This window comes from Chinchilla lanigera, unplaced genomic scaffold, assembly GCF_000276665.1.
Source record: "Chinchilla lanigera isolate Chin_1 unplaced genomic scaffold, ChiLan1.0 scaffold00090, whole genome shotgun sequence".
Taxonomy (NCBI): domain Eukaryota; kingdom Metazoa; phylum Chordata; class Mammalia; order Rodentia; family Chinchillidae; genus Chinchilla; species Chinchilla lanigera.
The window spans coordinates 8619812-8634329 of NW_004955491.1; the positions used below are offsets into that span (position 1 = coordinate 8619812).

At 50.2% G+C, this 14518-nt stretch overlaps 1 protein-coding gene across 5 annotated transcripts in view; it reads left to right on the top strand.

The window, feature by feature from the left end:
• Rbm33 (RNA binding motif protein 33) overlaps positions 1-14027 on the top strand; it is a 99746-nt gene extending 85719 nt beyond the window's left edge. For 2 of the 5 annotated variants that reach the window (XM_005404864.2, XM_005404866.2), the window contains 4 exons: positions 2159-2368; positions 4461-4649; positions 7796-7884; positions 8275-14027. In XM_005404864.2, coding sequence (XP_005404921.2) covers positions 2159-2368; positions 4461-4649; positions 7796-7884; positions 8275-8323 — 537 coding nt within the window. In that variant the 3' untranslated portion in view covers positions 8324-14027. The remainder of the gene's footprint in view (positions 1-2158; positions 2369-4460; positions 4650-7795; positions 7885-8274) is intronic. The other 3 variants (XM_005404865.2, XM_013504634.1, XM_005404868.2) reach the window with 2 other exon arrangements.
• Positions 14028-14518: the final 491 nt, after the last annotated feature.

Consider the following 14518-nt stretch of genomic DNA (forward strand, 5'->3'; position numbering starts at 1 on the left):
ACTGTGCTCTTTGTACTTTGCCTCGGTCACATGGGAGGTAGGAGATTTAATCTTGTGTATCTGATCTATTTCACTCAACATTTTTTCCAGGTGTGTCCATTTTCCTACAGGTTTCCTGAATTTCTCCTTCTTTAAAGCTGAAGGAGAAATACTACTGTATTTATAGTACTGTATTCCATTGTGTATAAATACCACATTTTTTTTTTTTTGTCCAGTCACTAGGCTCCTTCCAGGATTTACCTGTTAGGAATTGTGCTGCTGTAAACATTGGTGTGCATGTGTTGCTGTAGTATATCTTTAGCTCTTTGGGGAAGATACCTAGAAAAGAGGATAGCTGGGTTATATATGGAATTTTCTAACTTTAGTTCTTTGAGAAATCCCCGTACTGATTTCCATAATGGTTATACTAGGTCACATTCCCACCAGCAATGTAGGAGTGTTCCTGTTTCACCACAGCATTTGTTGTGTTTTGATTTCTTGATGATGGCCATTGTTTCTGGTATAAAGTAGAATCTTAGCATTGTTTTAAATTGTATTTCTGTAATGGCCAGAGATGATGAACATTTTTTCATGTATTTGTTGGCCTTCTTTGTACTTCTTCCTTTGAGAGGTATATATTCATTTTACTTGCCCATTTCTTGATTGAGTCTTTCAGGTGGTCTAGTGTTTTTTTTTTTTTTTTTTTTGGTCTAGTTTTTTATATATTGTAGATATTAGTGCTCTGTCTGAGGAGCAGCTGGCAAAGTGTTTTCTCATTGTATAGGTTGTCTCTTCACTCTAGTAACTGATTCCTTTGCTGTGCAGAAGCTTTTTAATTTGATATAATCACATTTATTGATTCTTGCTGTTATTCTTGTGCAGTTGTGGTTCTCTTTAGAAATTCCTTCCGCACAAAAGAGAGGGATGCTGTCAGCAGCCTGCTCTCTGGATAGCCAGCCCATTCTCCTGGGAACTACGTCAGTCTCTTTCATGAAGGTGGAGCTCTTGCTACCCAAACACCTCTTCTAGACTTCCTTGCCCCTCAGGACTGCTGCATTGGCAACTCAGTTTCAGCATGAGTTTTGGTGGGTACAGACCACAGCCAGGTAGCGGGCAGGGGCATGAATATGTAGGGCTCTGCTGAGCTAGTTTACCAAGTCCCTGTCTGTTACTGGCATGACTGAGTGGCCTGTGTGAGGAAGGTCTGCAGGCGAGGGATGGTGGGGTTCAAGCACGGTCTTACTTTTAAAGTTGCAATATCTGTTTCTATCTGTTTCTGTTGAGATCCATAACTTAACAGGGTAGGATTTTTGCTGTCAGATTTTTCTGCCACCACCTCTACCCCCACACCCGTTTTGGAAGGGCACTGCACCTGAATCCTAGAAGTAGCTGGTTCTCATGCCCAGGGACAGTCTACACAGCTGGCCATGCGGGGAGCAGGCCATAGCCAGCTTGAATGTGTGCTCTCCCATCGCCAAACTCATTTCACCTCAGCGGGTCTGAGGCTCTGGGAGGTGCAGTAGGAGCTCTTAACGCTTAGGACCTCTGTGTGGATGTTATTGCACCGCTTGCAGACTGAGCACACATCCTGCAGAGTTGGGCTGCTGCCACTTGCAGCGGGCTGCAGTAGGACTCACAAGGTTAGAACCGCTGCTCCTGGTGGTTACAAGCGTGCTGTTCACATGCATAGAAAATGTTTTGAAAGTCAAGCAATATGTCACTGAGTTAAACAGCACTTACTTTCTTTTTAGCAGTGGGGATTGAACCCAGGGCCTTTACATTGAGCTACAACCTCAGCCAGCCCTTTTTTCTTTCTTGAGACATTGTTTTGCTAAGTTGCTCAGGCTGGGCTCGAACTTGTGATTCCCTTGCCTCAGCCTCTTAGAGTGCTGAGATTACTGGTGTGTATCACCATGCCCAGCAGCACTTGTAGTATTTTAATTACAGACCTTAAATGGAAACATTAATTAAAGGTGATATTACATATCTTAAATTTCAAAAGTATTGTTAGACCCTAACCACTGCCCAGTGTGAAATCCTTGCACTGATTCTAGTAGAATGGCAGGCTTGGCTTCGCTTGTGTGCAAGGGCCCTGCCCTGCAGCCGGCTCAGGCCTCAGGCTCCCAGACTGAAGGAGTGTTGGGCCGGCCCTGAACCCTGTGCTGCCTGTTGGTTTCAGCAGGGAGGAGAGAGCGACGGCTTTTTCCACCTCGAGGGCCAGCCCCAGCGGCTTCCTCAGCCTCCAGAAGTGAGACAGCAGCCTGCCCGCAAGGTGACGCTGACCAAGGGGGTCCCTCAGCAGGCCCAGCATGCCCCCTTGGGATCCCACGTGCATTCGGCTGTTCCTCCAGGGATCAAAAGCATCCAAGGCATTCACCAGGCCAAGAAGGTACTGCCTGCCCCCTGCCTGCCCAGACGTGGGAGGCCTGCTCCCTCACAGGAAGTGTCCCACTGGTTAAGGACAGTTCTCTGATTTGTGCTAGCTGGCATCTGTTCATACTCCCATTGGCCAGTGAGGCCTCTTTTCCTCACCTGGTGCTCGCCAGCCAGTTGCACACATTGCAGAGCTGGGCTGTTGCGTGCACCTCTGAACAGTGAGCTGCACAGTGCCTGCTCTACACACTGCAGCTGCAGCTGCTGCACACAGTGACAGGACCACGTGGGCAGGCCCTCTCCTACACCCCTCCCCAGATGCCCGCTGTAAAGCCAAAGTTCTGCCTTCAGGGTTCCTAGTCACCACCTCAGTTCCAAGAGGGGAAACTGAGGCCCTTGATGGTAGAGAGACCCAAGGAAGTGATAGAGCCACAGCCCTGGCCCTGTAACCCTTCCGCTGGCCGTTGGGTTGAGGAACATGTCCCTGTCTGAGCTCAGTCTGGTGGCAAGAAGCCTGGTGTCTGCTGGAACCTGTGCTGTGCATGATGCCCATCTGGTTCCATGACATGCACAGCAGTGCCAGGGTACCCTCCCTTGGCTTCTAGGCAGAGGCTGCTTGTAAATTCTAGAGGGTGGGCAACAGCAAGGTCTGTCGTAGAGCAGCAGCCAGCATCACCTGTCTCAGGAACAGGTGAGACTGGACAGGGGAGGGGCGGCACCTGCTTCGACTGTTTCCAGAAGGCCTGGGGTTTGCTGGTGCAAGGTACTGAGGTTCCTCTGTGCGTGCTGCCCCGTACAGAGGGCAGTGAACCCCTAGGCACATTGTCCTGTCAGGTGCTCTCCCTGGCTCCATGACCAGAAAGACCACAGAAAATGCACAGCCTGTATGTGGTATGTGTAGGTACCGAGTTCCTTTGTCCTCCTGAAAAGAGGATGATGCCCTTTCTTGTTTGAGCTCTCAGGAGGAGTTCGTATGATGTGTAGAGAGACCTGGCTTAAAAGTAAGCGTACTCCAGTGTGTTCATATTCTAACTTTCCATATTGGCGCAAAAGAGCACTTACGACTGCTTTGCAGCCTTGGCACTTGGAGCTTCTGATGCATTTCCCAGTATGGCCCTGGAATGGCCTGAGTGAGCGCTCTGTAGGGGTGAGTGCCCATCACCTCTGCAGAGTGCTGGGGAACACAACTTTCTCCTGGCTTTCTCTGCATGGTGCCATTGTGCCATGTGGTGTGATTCTGATCTCACCCTGGTCTTCTTCCTACCTTTCCTGGGAGGCCTGGGAGGCTGCTGTTTTTGCCCCCGTCTGGGTGCACTATGGGGCATCTGGGGAACCGGGTGCTGGTCAGTCCCACTTAAAGTCTGCATAGTCTCTCTGTAATTTCCTAATCGGGAGAAAATGCTGGAAAGGCCTCTTTAAGTCTTTCTAAGCAGTGGTCCTGAATCCTGATAGCTTAAAAAAAGAAGCAGCAGCGAAGCCAAAGGGATGCTTTCTGGACCCTGCCCTTTGACCTGAGGGTCACGCTTAGGATTGAGGGCAGAACCAGTCCTGGTTGTGTGTGTATGTGTTTAAGTCTCACCAGATGATCGTAACATGTAGCCCTGCTGCAGAACCTGCCTTTACGTTTGGGGGATGGTGGGTGTAGACTTTGTCCAGGTGGGTTGCTTGCCTGAAGTGTGGCGTCTTGGAACTGCCAGGTGGATTCGGCACCGTGCTTGGTGGGTCCCTACTGGAACAGTGGGAGAAGTATGGGCTCTTGGCAGTTAGGATGGGGTCCACTACCTTCCCCCTGTTACTTGCCCCGAGTTTATGACTCCCTACCCCAGGGGTGCCTCACCCACAGACTGGTAGCACGCAGTGTGCTGAGTGCCTGTGTGGCCCCAGGACACTCAGGTGTTGGCACTCCCCTCCTGGTCCTCACCTGCTTTTGCTGGGCTTCCCTGTCTCAGTGAGGTGTAACTGTCCTTGGGGAGAGGATAGAAAACTACAGAGAATCCTGTAGCTCACTGTATTCTAGTGGATGCTGAGTGGTTTGCTCCTTTGATATCTTAGTAGCCAGGAGGTAGCCCGTACCTGAACATGAGAATGCACTTCCTTTGTTGTTCCAGCCCATCATGCATGGACGAGGCCGAGGAGTGGCGGGTCCCATGGGCCGGGGGCGCCTGATGCCCAACAAGCAGAACCTGCGCGTGGTGGAGTGCAAGCCGCAGCCCTGTGTGGTGTCTGTGGAGGGGCTGTCCTCGTCCACCACTGACGTCCAACTGAAGAGCCTGCTGATGTCTGTGGGACCCATCCAGGTGAGTGGCCAGGGGGCGGCATGGTGTCTCTGCAGTCTGTCAGGTCCAGGGTGAAGCCCTGTCTTGGTGCCCACGGTATGACTGGGTGGTATTAAAGTAATGACTTAGAAGACAGACAAGCGTCTGCTATGCACACTGATGCCTGAGCTTCTGCCTCATACTTGGAACGTTCAGGTTCTCAGTTAAAATTTTAAGAAATAAAGATTCCAACAGAATAAATTATCCTTTGAAATCTTCAAGTTATCTTGTAGTTTACACATGCATATCTCACTGAACATTTTTTATTCTATCAAATCACAGGGTTTTTTTGTAATAATTTCTAAAAATTTAAAGTATTTAGCCTTTTCTTAAGGCTAGTCCTGAAACAACAGCACAAATTAGCAGCTGTGGAACACTGTTCAGATTTTACAGACAGGATAGTAGCTTAGACTGTTTGCATCTCTTAATTTTAAAACTGGCTAATTCCAGTGTTCAAAAGTTTAACTCTCCCCTGCGCTGGCCCCCAAGGGAATGGGTGAGTATGAAGTGGATAGAACGCCGCGTTCTCTGTACCAAGCCCTGCAGACGCCCCTTGAAGCGGGTGCCTGGCCTCTGTCCCGCCGTGGCCCCTTCTGCACGCAGGGACCGTTCACTGCCCTCCTTACACAGCTGTCGTCAAGCACGAGCTAGGTCTGAGGGTAGAGCTCCTCAGAAACATAGCTGGTAAAAATGTTAGGACACAGTAAATGTTAGATTTTTAGAAAGCAGAAAATTCTTTCAGCCTATGATCTCTTTATTCCTGAGTGAATTTGGGGACATTTTCAGGCTGGGGTCGGCACAGGTAATTAATGTTTCAGATCTCCATCTATTATTATTGAGAGTCCTAAAAAATGAGGACAAGATGAAAGCTTTCAAATGTCTGTTATTAGGCTTAATTATAACCACCTTTGTTGCGAGGTTTTTGTTTTTTTTGTTTTTGTAGTAACATTGAAAAGAACCATAACCTCTGTTTCCACTTTTAGGAGCAAGTCTCCTAGTTCTGTGGTTAGAAACACTTTGTTATTTGTCAAAAGCATAAAACCACAGTGTTCATGGATAGGTAGTTTCTAAGCAGTTGGTCATCATGGAGATTAATGTACAAGAACAGAGTTGACAGTAGAGAGTTTCAGGTGCATTAAAATTGCTTCATGTGCTCTGAAACACAAAATAAGTGGCGTTGATAGTTGTGGGTAGTGTACTGGTTTGTCCACGTCCAGACTGGATGCCTAGAGCCTTGTCCACCAGGGACACACCTTTTTGAGGGTCAGTGAGTGCCAGCACTGCTTGCATATTCAGCCTGCTGATTTTACGGTGTGACCTCATCATAACAGTCTTGGCCATCTTCTTTAATATTCTGGACTCTGAACAGCAAGCACCGTTTGCGTTTCGTAGCGCTGAGTGAGACTCATAGGCTACATAGTGAAAATGAGCTTGGAGCCCTAAAACCACCTAACCTTACATCATTGAAGTTAAACTTCGAAATGTTTAATGATCTCCTGGGTGGCTTTTTTTCTTCCATTTTGCCACTTTCTTTTCTGAAAAAAATTAGAAATCATTGTGTTATAAATTTGAGTGGAGCCTCTTAAAATCCCAGCCAAGGCAGTGTTGTAGGTGGTCACAGTGAGCTGCTTAATTGGAGAGCATGAGAACATTTCCTGGGTCCCTCAGTCACTGTGGGTGAGGGAGAAGGTGCAAGGGTCCTGGCCCCTGCAGGCCCCAGGACCAACTCCAAACTCCAGCGGGCCACTCCCCCTGTCCTAACAGCAAGCAGCCTCTCACCAGCCTTAGGCTTGTAGGATGAGTTTGATGGGGAAAAGCACAGCATTTTCAGAGTGCCACTTTTCCTGATTTAAAAAGAAAAAAAGAAAAGACTAATACAGCAAACTTTGCCAGCATTTGAGGGCTAAAGAAGTGCTTTAAAGAGGGCGCCATCCTCTGACTGTAGTCTAGTAAGTGCATGCTTTGAGGATGGTGCCGACTGACCCAGGTTTCAGCCTCTGCCTGCCTGGCTCCAGAAAGAGTCTGTGTGCTCTGGAGTGTGGAGCCACCTAGTGTTCACTCACCTAACGGCACATAGTGGAGTTGACGGGGACCCCAGTGGTTTGTACACCTGTGGAGTCCGAGATTGTCCTCCGCGTGGCAGTGATGTGGCAGACACTGCTTGACTCAGTGTTTTTACTTCCTTGCACTGCTGTCACAAGCTGCTGCAGAGTAAAACAAGTGACAGGAGTGTGCAGAAATGCTATAAGCAGAAGACAGAAGCATCACAGGTATGGTCATGCGTTCCAGAGTCAGCTGCAAGGCGTGGCTCTGCCTGGACACCGCAGGGTGCAGCCAGCCCCAGCAGTGAGCGCGGAGGCCTTGCCGCGAGGCTGCGGTCTCCATCCTGGCTTTACTGTGCCGTGGTGGTGCAGCCTTAATGGGAGAGCTTCACCTGTGTGAGCCAGCTGTGCTCGGTCTGTAACGTCCAGGTAACTCCTCGGTGCCTGTTTGTACGAGGGAGCTTCAGTTCGCCCAGTGGCAAACGAGGGAGTGGCTGCCGTGTGTAGGCTGGAGGTGCTCTTACTTCACAGCTGCTTCTTCCGGTGTGGGGGGTGCATTGTTGTCCTTGTGGTTGTAATGGCTTTGCATTCCTCAGGGCTGAATCACATCCCTGCTGGTTCGTTCGTTCATTCAGAGACAGAGGAGTCTCAGTTACCTGTGCGGGGCTCAAACGTCCAGTTCTCCTGCCTCACCCTCCCAGGGTGCAGGGTTATAGGTGTGCGTGCTCTTCTTTAGGAGGGATGGTGAGAGGTACCACTGAAAGTTACCTGACAGGAAGGCGTGAGAGGAGGGTCCTGCACAGATCTGGGGGAGCTGGGAGGCGAACGTGCCAGGGGATGGCAGGTCTGAACGCAGGCGTGCAGGACAGAAGTGCTGCTCGCGACTGATGGAGGGAGCTCTGTTTGCGATTAGGTGGTTTTGCACAGTGAGCAGCGTCGGCAAGGAGGTGTAGAAGGTGCAGGCCGGTTTCTGTCGGTGCTCCACGCACAAGCCTGGCCCTCAGTTCTTCGTTGTAGCCTGTCCTGTGTGTGCGTTTACGTTATTGTTAGAGTGACGCGTGGCGTGTTTCTGTTCTCCTCCTCCAGAGCCTGCAGATGCTTCCCCAGCAGCGGAAGGCCATCGCAAAGTTCAAGGAACCAGCTCATGCACTGGCGTTTCAGCAGAAATTCCACAGGTAGCCCATGGTCCTGTGGGCGTGAGTGAGGGGAGTCTCCCCCCTGAGGGGGTTGCCGCCTACTGTGGGCTGCACCAGTGACGGAGCAGAGCACCAGCAGCTCTTGTCACGTGGGCAGCGCTCTCGTGTGTTTGCATATAGATGTTACCTGTAAATCTGCCTTTGTCACTTGCTTGTTGTTCTCTTTGTGGAAGAGACTGCACGCAGGGCCTTGCATGTGCTTGCTAGTCAAGCAAGCCCTGCCCCCCGGGCCGCACCCGTACCCCCGCTTCTTCCTTGTTGTAGAAGAGGTATTAGTCCTGACCCACTGTTGTACGGCATTTTCTTCCCTTGGTGAGTTGATCGCCAGTGTGCAGAGTTGGTGTTGACTGTTCCTTTACATTTCCACAGGCACATGATAGATTTGTCCCACATAAATGTGGCCCTGATCGTGGAGTGAAGTCTTACCGGGAGAGTCTCGGCTCATCTGCATACACGTGGAATTTCTTCAAGGAAGCTGCCACTTAGGAAGACCGCAGGAGTGCAGCCTCTCGGTCTGCAGTGTAACTCTTGTCCGGGCGTCACTCGGCGCCGACGACTCCGCAGAGCTGGATGACGGGACATGGCGAGCGAGATGGGTGTTGGGTTGCTTTGCATTCCGTTGTCCTCAAGAACTCAGTTCTCGTTTCCCTTTGTTTCCAAGTGCTCACAATGCATGTAGACCCTGTTCTCCATGATCCTGCTGTCTGATCGATCACAGTGACTCAGTCAGGAGAGAACGTGACGTCCCAGGTTCTGAGTATTTTTCATAGCGAAGAATATTTGATAATGGTTGCACTTATCTTCAGTGCAGGCTAGAAAGGAGTGTCTCAACTAAGCTTCACCAGAGTTGTCTCCTCAGCCTGCAAAGACTCTGGTGAAAACGTAGTTAAAATTTGGCCGATGATCAATTGACACGTGTGTAGCCTGAAAAGCCAGGTGTGAGTGGGTGGTTGGGATGGTGCCAATGGAAGTGGCCATTCTGCTTCTTGAAGCTTTCTCCAAAGTGCCCGTTGCGCGTTCCTGGCTCCCGGGAGAAGTCCCACCTGTCCACGCTCTCCCAGACAGGCACAGCGCTGGCAGGTACAGGATGCCTGCAGCCCCTGGGGGGGCCGGTTTCCTGCCCTGCAAGGTGAGGCACTGTTGAGGGGTGATCGGACCTGCGTAGGTTTTCTTCTTTTTCAGTGCAGCCCCGGGTGGTGTGTTTGTCACTGACTCAGTGACACGCGCTATCATTGGTTTGATTGCCTTTTTGCTTTGAAGGCCTTTGTGCAGGGGCTTCACGGTCCTTTAGGGGTCCGAGGGCTTGCTCTGGCTTGCCATTCTTCATGCCTGTGCGGAAGGATGGCTGTCTCACAGGGATGTAGTCTGGTAGGTTCTGCGGGGAGACTCACTCTTCACAAAGGCTCTGTGGAAGTCCTTGCTGGGCGCACACTGGAAAGTGCCTTACTGTATTTCCGCCCGGGAGTTTCACTGGTAGAGTAAGTCCAGGGTCGGTCTGAGCTGTTTGACCAGGCATCCCAGGGCACACTCAGACTTTTTAGCTGTATGTCACACCCGTGATTTCATGTCACGTTGTTAGTCGAGTTTGGGCATAGAAGCCCATTGTCACTACTTACTGCCTCTGGTTAAGCCAGTGAGGACCAGCTTGAACCTTAGTGCTCTCCGGAATGCCCCATGGGAGCTGAGAAGACAGGAGGCAGGAGGGGACTTGTAGCCTCTGGTTTGCACAGCTGCAGTTTTAGATTCCGTTTTCAGATTAAGTTGCTAGTACTGAGGTAGAGAAGAGCGTCCGGCCCTGTCAGTGTTGTGTGGCACTGATTGTGAGTTGACATCACGTGCCTAGAAGGGACACCGAAAAGTGCAGGTGGTTGTGCGGGGTCTGGGGAACTGTGGCTCTCACAGGATGTCCTAGCGGACCCTGCCCTGGGGTCTGCCTCTGTTCCAGAAGCCTCTGCCCAGCCTTGGCAGAGCTGTTACTGCACACTCACGTCCAGTTAGGTACAGGTGTGTCTATACCGGTGACAGTGCGGCCTGCATGGCCCAGTCCTCAGAGCTGCATTGAAGCAATGAGGTTGGCATCCTGTAAGCGACAGTTCAGAGAGATCCTGACCTCTTAGGACCTGCTGGATCATAGGAAACCTTATTTTATCGTCCAGGACTTAGGGTACAGTAAAATGAGTTTTAACAGTTTTTTTTTTTTTTTTTCTCTCTCAAATAGTCTGTGATGCTTTTGAAACCCAGATCCGCACCTCTCTCTAGAAGTTGGTAGGCATTGAGACGTGGAAGTTAGTGTTGACAGAACAAATCCTGTCGGGTGCCGTTGCTCAAGACAGGCTTCAGGCCTCTCCCAGGTCTGCTTTTGCCCTTGGCTGAGGATGACTGGAATTCCCAAGAGCATGTGTGTGTCCGTTTGTGTAGCCATCTGCACACTCTGACAGGTGTTCTCTTCCTGCATCAGCATAGGCAGAGGTGGCAGGGCCGTGCATAGGGCTGGCTAGGGCAGTGGGGTGTAGGTGCAGACCAGCCTCTCAGTGTTCATGCCCAGGAGCAGCTCAGCCCCGGGCAGGCCAGTGCTGCAGACGTAGTGTCCGTGGAGGAGCCACAGAAAAGGAAAGAAGCAGAATTAGAAATGTTACTTCATTCTCAGGTGCACTTCCACTGGGGAAGTCAGACCCCGCATGCACCTGAGCCCTGGGGAAGATCTGCTGCAACCATTATCTTTGTTCTTTATCATGCATTTAAGGTGAGGGGCAGGGCGCTAGCACACTGTGTACATACGGACCTTTGAAAATGACACGTTACTGGAAATGCTATCTACGCGACAACATCTTAGCTATTTGTTAGTTCCTCTGTGTTGTCTTATCAAAGTTTAATGGAGACACTTCCGTAATTGTTTATGTGTTTGTGTGTACATTCGATTTTTATAAAGATGGTAGTAAGTCAATTCATTTATCCTCATCTGTGTATTATTTGTTCACAAATTCAAGAAACATAAAGGCAGTAAATGCTAGTAGATCTCAGGAGGTGAATGAGCAGGTGATTATATGTAGTCAAGTAACTTCTCTTCTTTTTGCATTGTTTATTTTGTCTGTAATGTAAGTTCACCCAGCTGCTGACCTGAACATAGCTTTGCATTACCCTTGGCCTGGCCACATTTGTTAAATCCTATACTGATAGTCTTCTCGAGAGCAAATCTCATCTTCTCTTTCTAAAAGAAATGTGGCGATTGCCTGGTGTCCTGGATAGGCAGCTTCCTGTGTAGGCCCTGCGCCCACACTGCAGCCTCACCAAAGGAGAGCGGGTGGGTGGTTGTGGGAGGTGCTTTAGCCGTCAGCATCTTAGGTTCCTAACATGCTGTGTAACAGTCCTCCATGAGCGGCTGCTTGAGTTCCCGTCAGGAGTGTTGCTGAGTGGTGGCAGTGCAGGTCCTGTGCCCAGCTTTCTGCCCGGTGCTGCAGACAGAGGCTCTGCTGCTCAGGGAGGCTGCTGTGGAGCCGTTGGGGAGGGCAGGAAGAGAGTCAGGGATAGTGGCCAGGAGAGGGGCTCCTTCCACAGGAACAGGTGACAGGTTAGGTGAAGGGGCCTTTCTTCAAGGACTGGGGTTAAGAGCCTGTCCCATTTTTCTTTTGGCTTTTGTGTTTTTTTCATTTGTTTTTGCCTTTTATTCCTCTCTGGTTTTACCGGGAAGGTAAATTCAGCCCGTCTGTTGCACAGATACTAGTGAGTCTGGCCCAGTGACTTGATTCTGCAAGCCCGTGGAGGTCTGTGCAGCAGCGGGCTGCTGCTCGTGGTCGTCCGTGAGCTCTCTGTGGTGGTCCTGTCTGTCCCCTTGCTGGGGTCAAGAAGTACTGCAGGATGGCTCTGGGCTTCACTGTATGGCCGTTGCCCTTTGTAGGAGTCCCTGTTTAATTTCCTCACTTTCTAGCTGTAGGGCTCGTCCTTCACACGGGCACTGTTAGACACGTCAGTCCGAATCTCCTTCAGGAACCTGCAGCTGTTCCCTGCCTTGTCTACCTGGAGAGGGAGGTGGAGTGTGGGGATGTCACTGGCTGGCGAGACTGCAGGAACTGTTCTGAAAGGGAAGGGCCCGGCGTGCAGGAGAGAAAGCACTGGGGTCTCTCGCCATGAAGGAGCTGCAGGAGCTTAGGTCAGCTGTGGGGAACTTTCCATGCTGTGTTTAGTGAGCATCTCAGTTGATGTTTTCAGCTGTTTTAAATTCTGTAAATAAAGTGTTACTTTGACTTCTCTAACTATGAACTCTGCAAAGGCATTTAGCCTTGATTTAATATTAAATCCTAAGGATTTTGTGTAAGGTTTTTTTGCAACCTGTTTAGTTCTTATCATTGAAAATGCCTAACTTCTTAGGTACATGAGCCCGTGGTGTTGTGTACCAGAGAGAAAGCAAACCCACTGATCCATGTTGGATCCCCAGGTATGCCTCCTTCCGGTGGCGCACAGTCCCGCTCACTGTGGCCTGCCTCCTCCAGGGACTGTCCTACATGCCTCCCGTCTTCCGCCGTGCTCTCTAGGACATTTTTAAGCAAGATGGGCTGGCAGAGCAGGCGCTCGCAGTGAGAGGCTTCTTAAGAACTTGATTTTTCCTTTTTTTTTTTTTTCCGACAAACTAAAACATAGAGGTCTTTGTGTTGGTGTTCTGCTTGGTTTCATTTTACTAATTTTAAGAGGTTTGAGAAAAATGCAGGTCCTTTAGAAAGAAGTACTCTGTAGTTTTTATTTGCCATGTCCCACGTACTGGACAAGCAGACAGGCACTGGCTTAACCCCTACTCTTCGCCAGATTAGTATGCTCCAGAAAGGGGTCCTCTGGACTGTTTTTACACGATTTTCTCCTAAACTAATTTTTATTTTAGGGTCTGATATAGTGGGAGCTGATTTTAAAGGACTACTTGAATTTTTTGCCTTCTATGCTGTTTTCTTAGCATATGTAATATTTAAAAATAACGTGTACACACACAGTGGTGCTGTCAGCTGAGGAACAGAATAACCACCTGTTTTTATAATTCTGCTTTGCTTTTCACAGGCGTGGGATCCAGAACGCTTTTCCTCTGTGAGGGTTTTAACTCCTAGGCTTTAATTCCATTTAATTTGCAGGTGCAGCAGTGACAGAGCGCAGAATCCGATGTCTTTCCTTTTGGAGCTTGTTCTTGGCTTGTTGGCTGTGTCTGTTTTCCTCCGGCTGCTGCTGTTCTGTCTTGGGCTGCACCTCCCCAGGGAGCGGGAGCCCGAGCCCCGCCTGCCGCCTCTGCTCCTCTTTCCTGGCTGACCCCTCCCTTCTACACACCGGACGCGAGGTGCTGCTGCTGGCCCTGCTCCCCTCCTTCCCGCTCTCCTGGCCTCCTCCTCGCCCCTGTCCTGTCTTCAGCCCAACATGCAGGGCTCCACTCCGGCCGAGCGGAATGTGTTGAGTGTCTCTGCACCGTGTCCGTGACTTGCTTTCTCTAACCCTTTGCTTTGACAGGTCTCCGCTCATGATTTATTCCTCCAGGTCTTTGATTGGAGAGAATAACTTTTTGATTCTGTTATTTTGCAGTTTGGCTCTCTGTAGGAGTGTGGGGCGACTCAAAGATGCCAGCATCCCGCAGCTGTGGTTGGCCGTGCATTAACCACCCCTTCTCTGTTCTTGTCCCTCTGCCTTCGCAGGGCCTGGGGCGTGGGTCAGTGTAGTGGTGTAGTGCGCCTCTCATTCCACTTGGAAGTGATGGCCGTGTGGCCGTGTCACTGCCCTTGCTGACGGTGGCCCTCCTAACGCAGTGTGCGCCTTGCGCTGCGCCAGGTGCAACGTGGAGCTGCGTTTGTTGGGAGCACGCTGCCTGCAAACCAAGGGATGGCTGACTTGCTCTTCTGGGTTTGATCGGCTTCCTGTTTTCTGCCACTCACACTCCGTCTGCCTCTGTGGGAATGATGTTGCTGTGTTTTACCCCATTTTCCCTGTGCGTTAACCCCTGTGGGGACTTTTCCAGGACTGTTTGTGAAGAATAGTAGTGACATAGGTGAAAAGACAATGTATTGTTGTGTGTATCATTTGTGTGATTTCATCCTGAAAGATGTGTTGGCACTATATTGTATCTTGCAAGGTGTGTTAATAAAGTCTTGCAGTGTCCCCTCTGGCTCCGAGTCTCATTTTGTCCCAGGTCCACCCATACGACAGGGCCCCTTCGTGCACGCTGCGCCCGTAGTCTGGTCCCAGCAGAGGGGACTGCCTGAGGCCCGATGAGTGGACCCACACGAGATCCAGGGAACAGCTCGCCTCGTCCCCAGGCATGGGGCGCGTGATCGGGAACTGGCCACACAGGGCTAGCGTATGCTCTGTTTTCTTGAGAACGGGTGGTGGAACTAGAGTCTCTTAAACTTTTAAAAGCATTTACAAATATTTTTTACTGTATCAACATTGAGGAAAATGGAGAAAATCAGTCCTGAGTTTCTGTCATGTGCAGGCCCAATTTGAGAAGTTGTAAACCACAGCGACCACTTTCCATTTAATACCTCATCAGCCTTTTTCAGACGGCTCTAATTTGCGCATAGTGTGTGGCTTATTTCGAAAACAAGTGAAGGGCGCAGCAGCTCTGCTTCCAGGAAGCTTTGCTGAAAGAAGC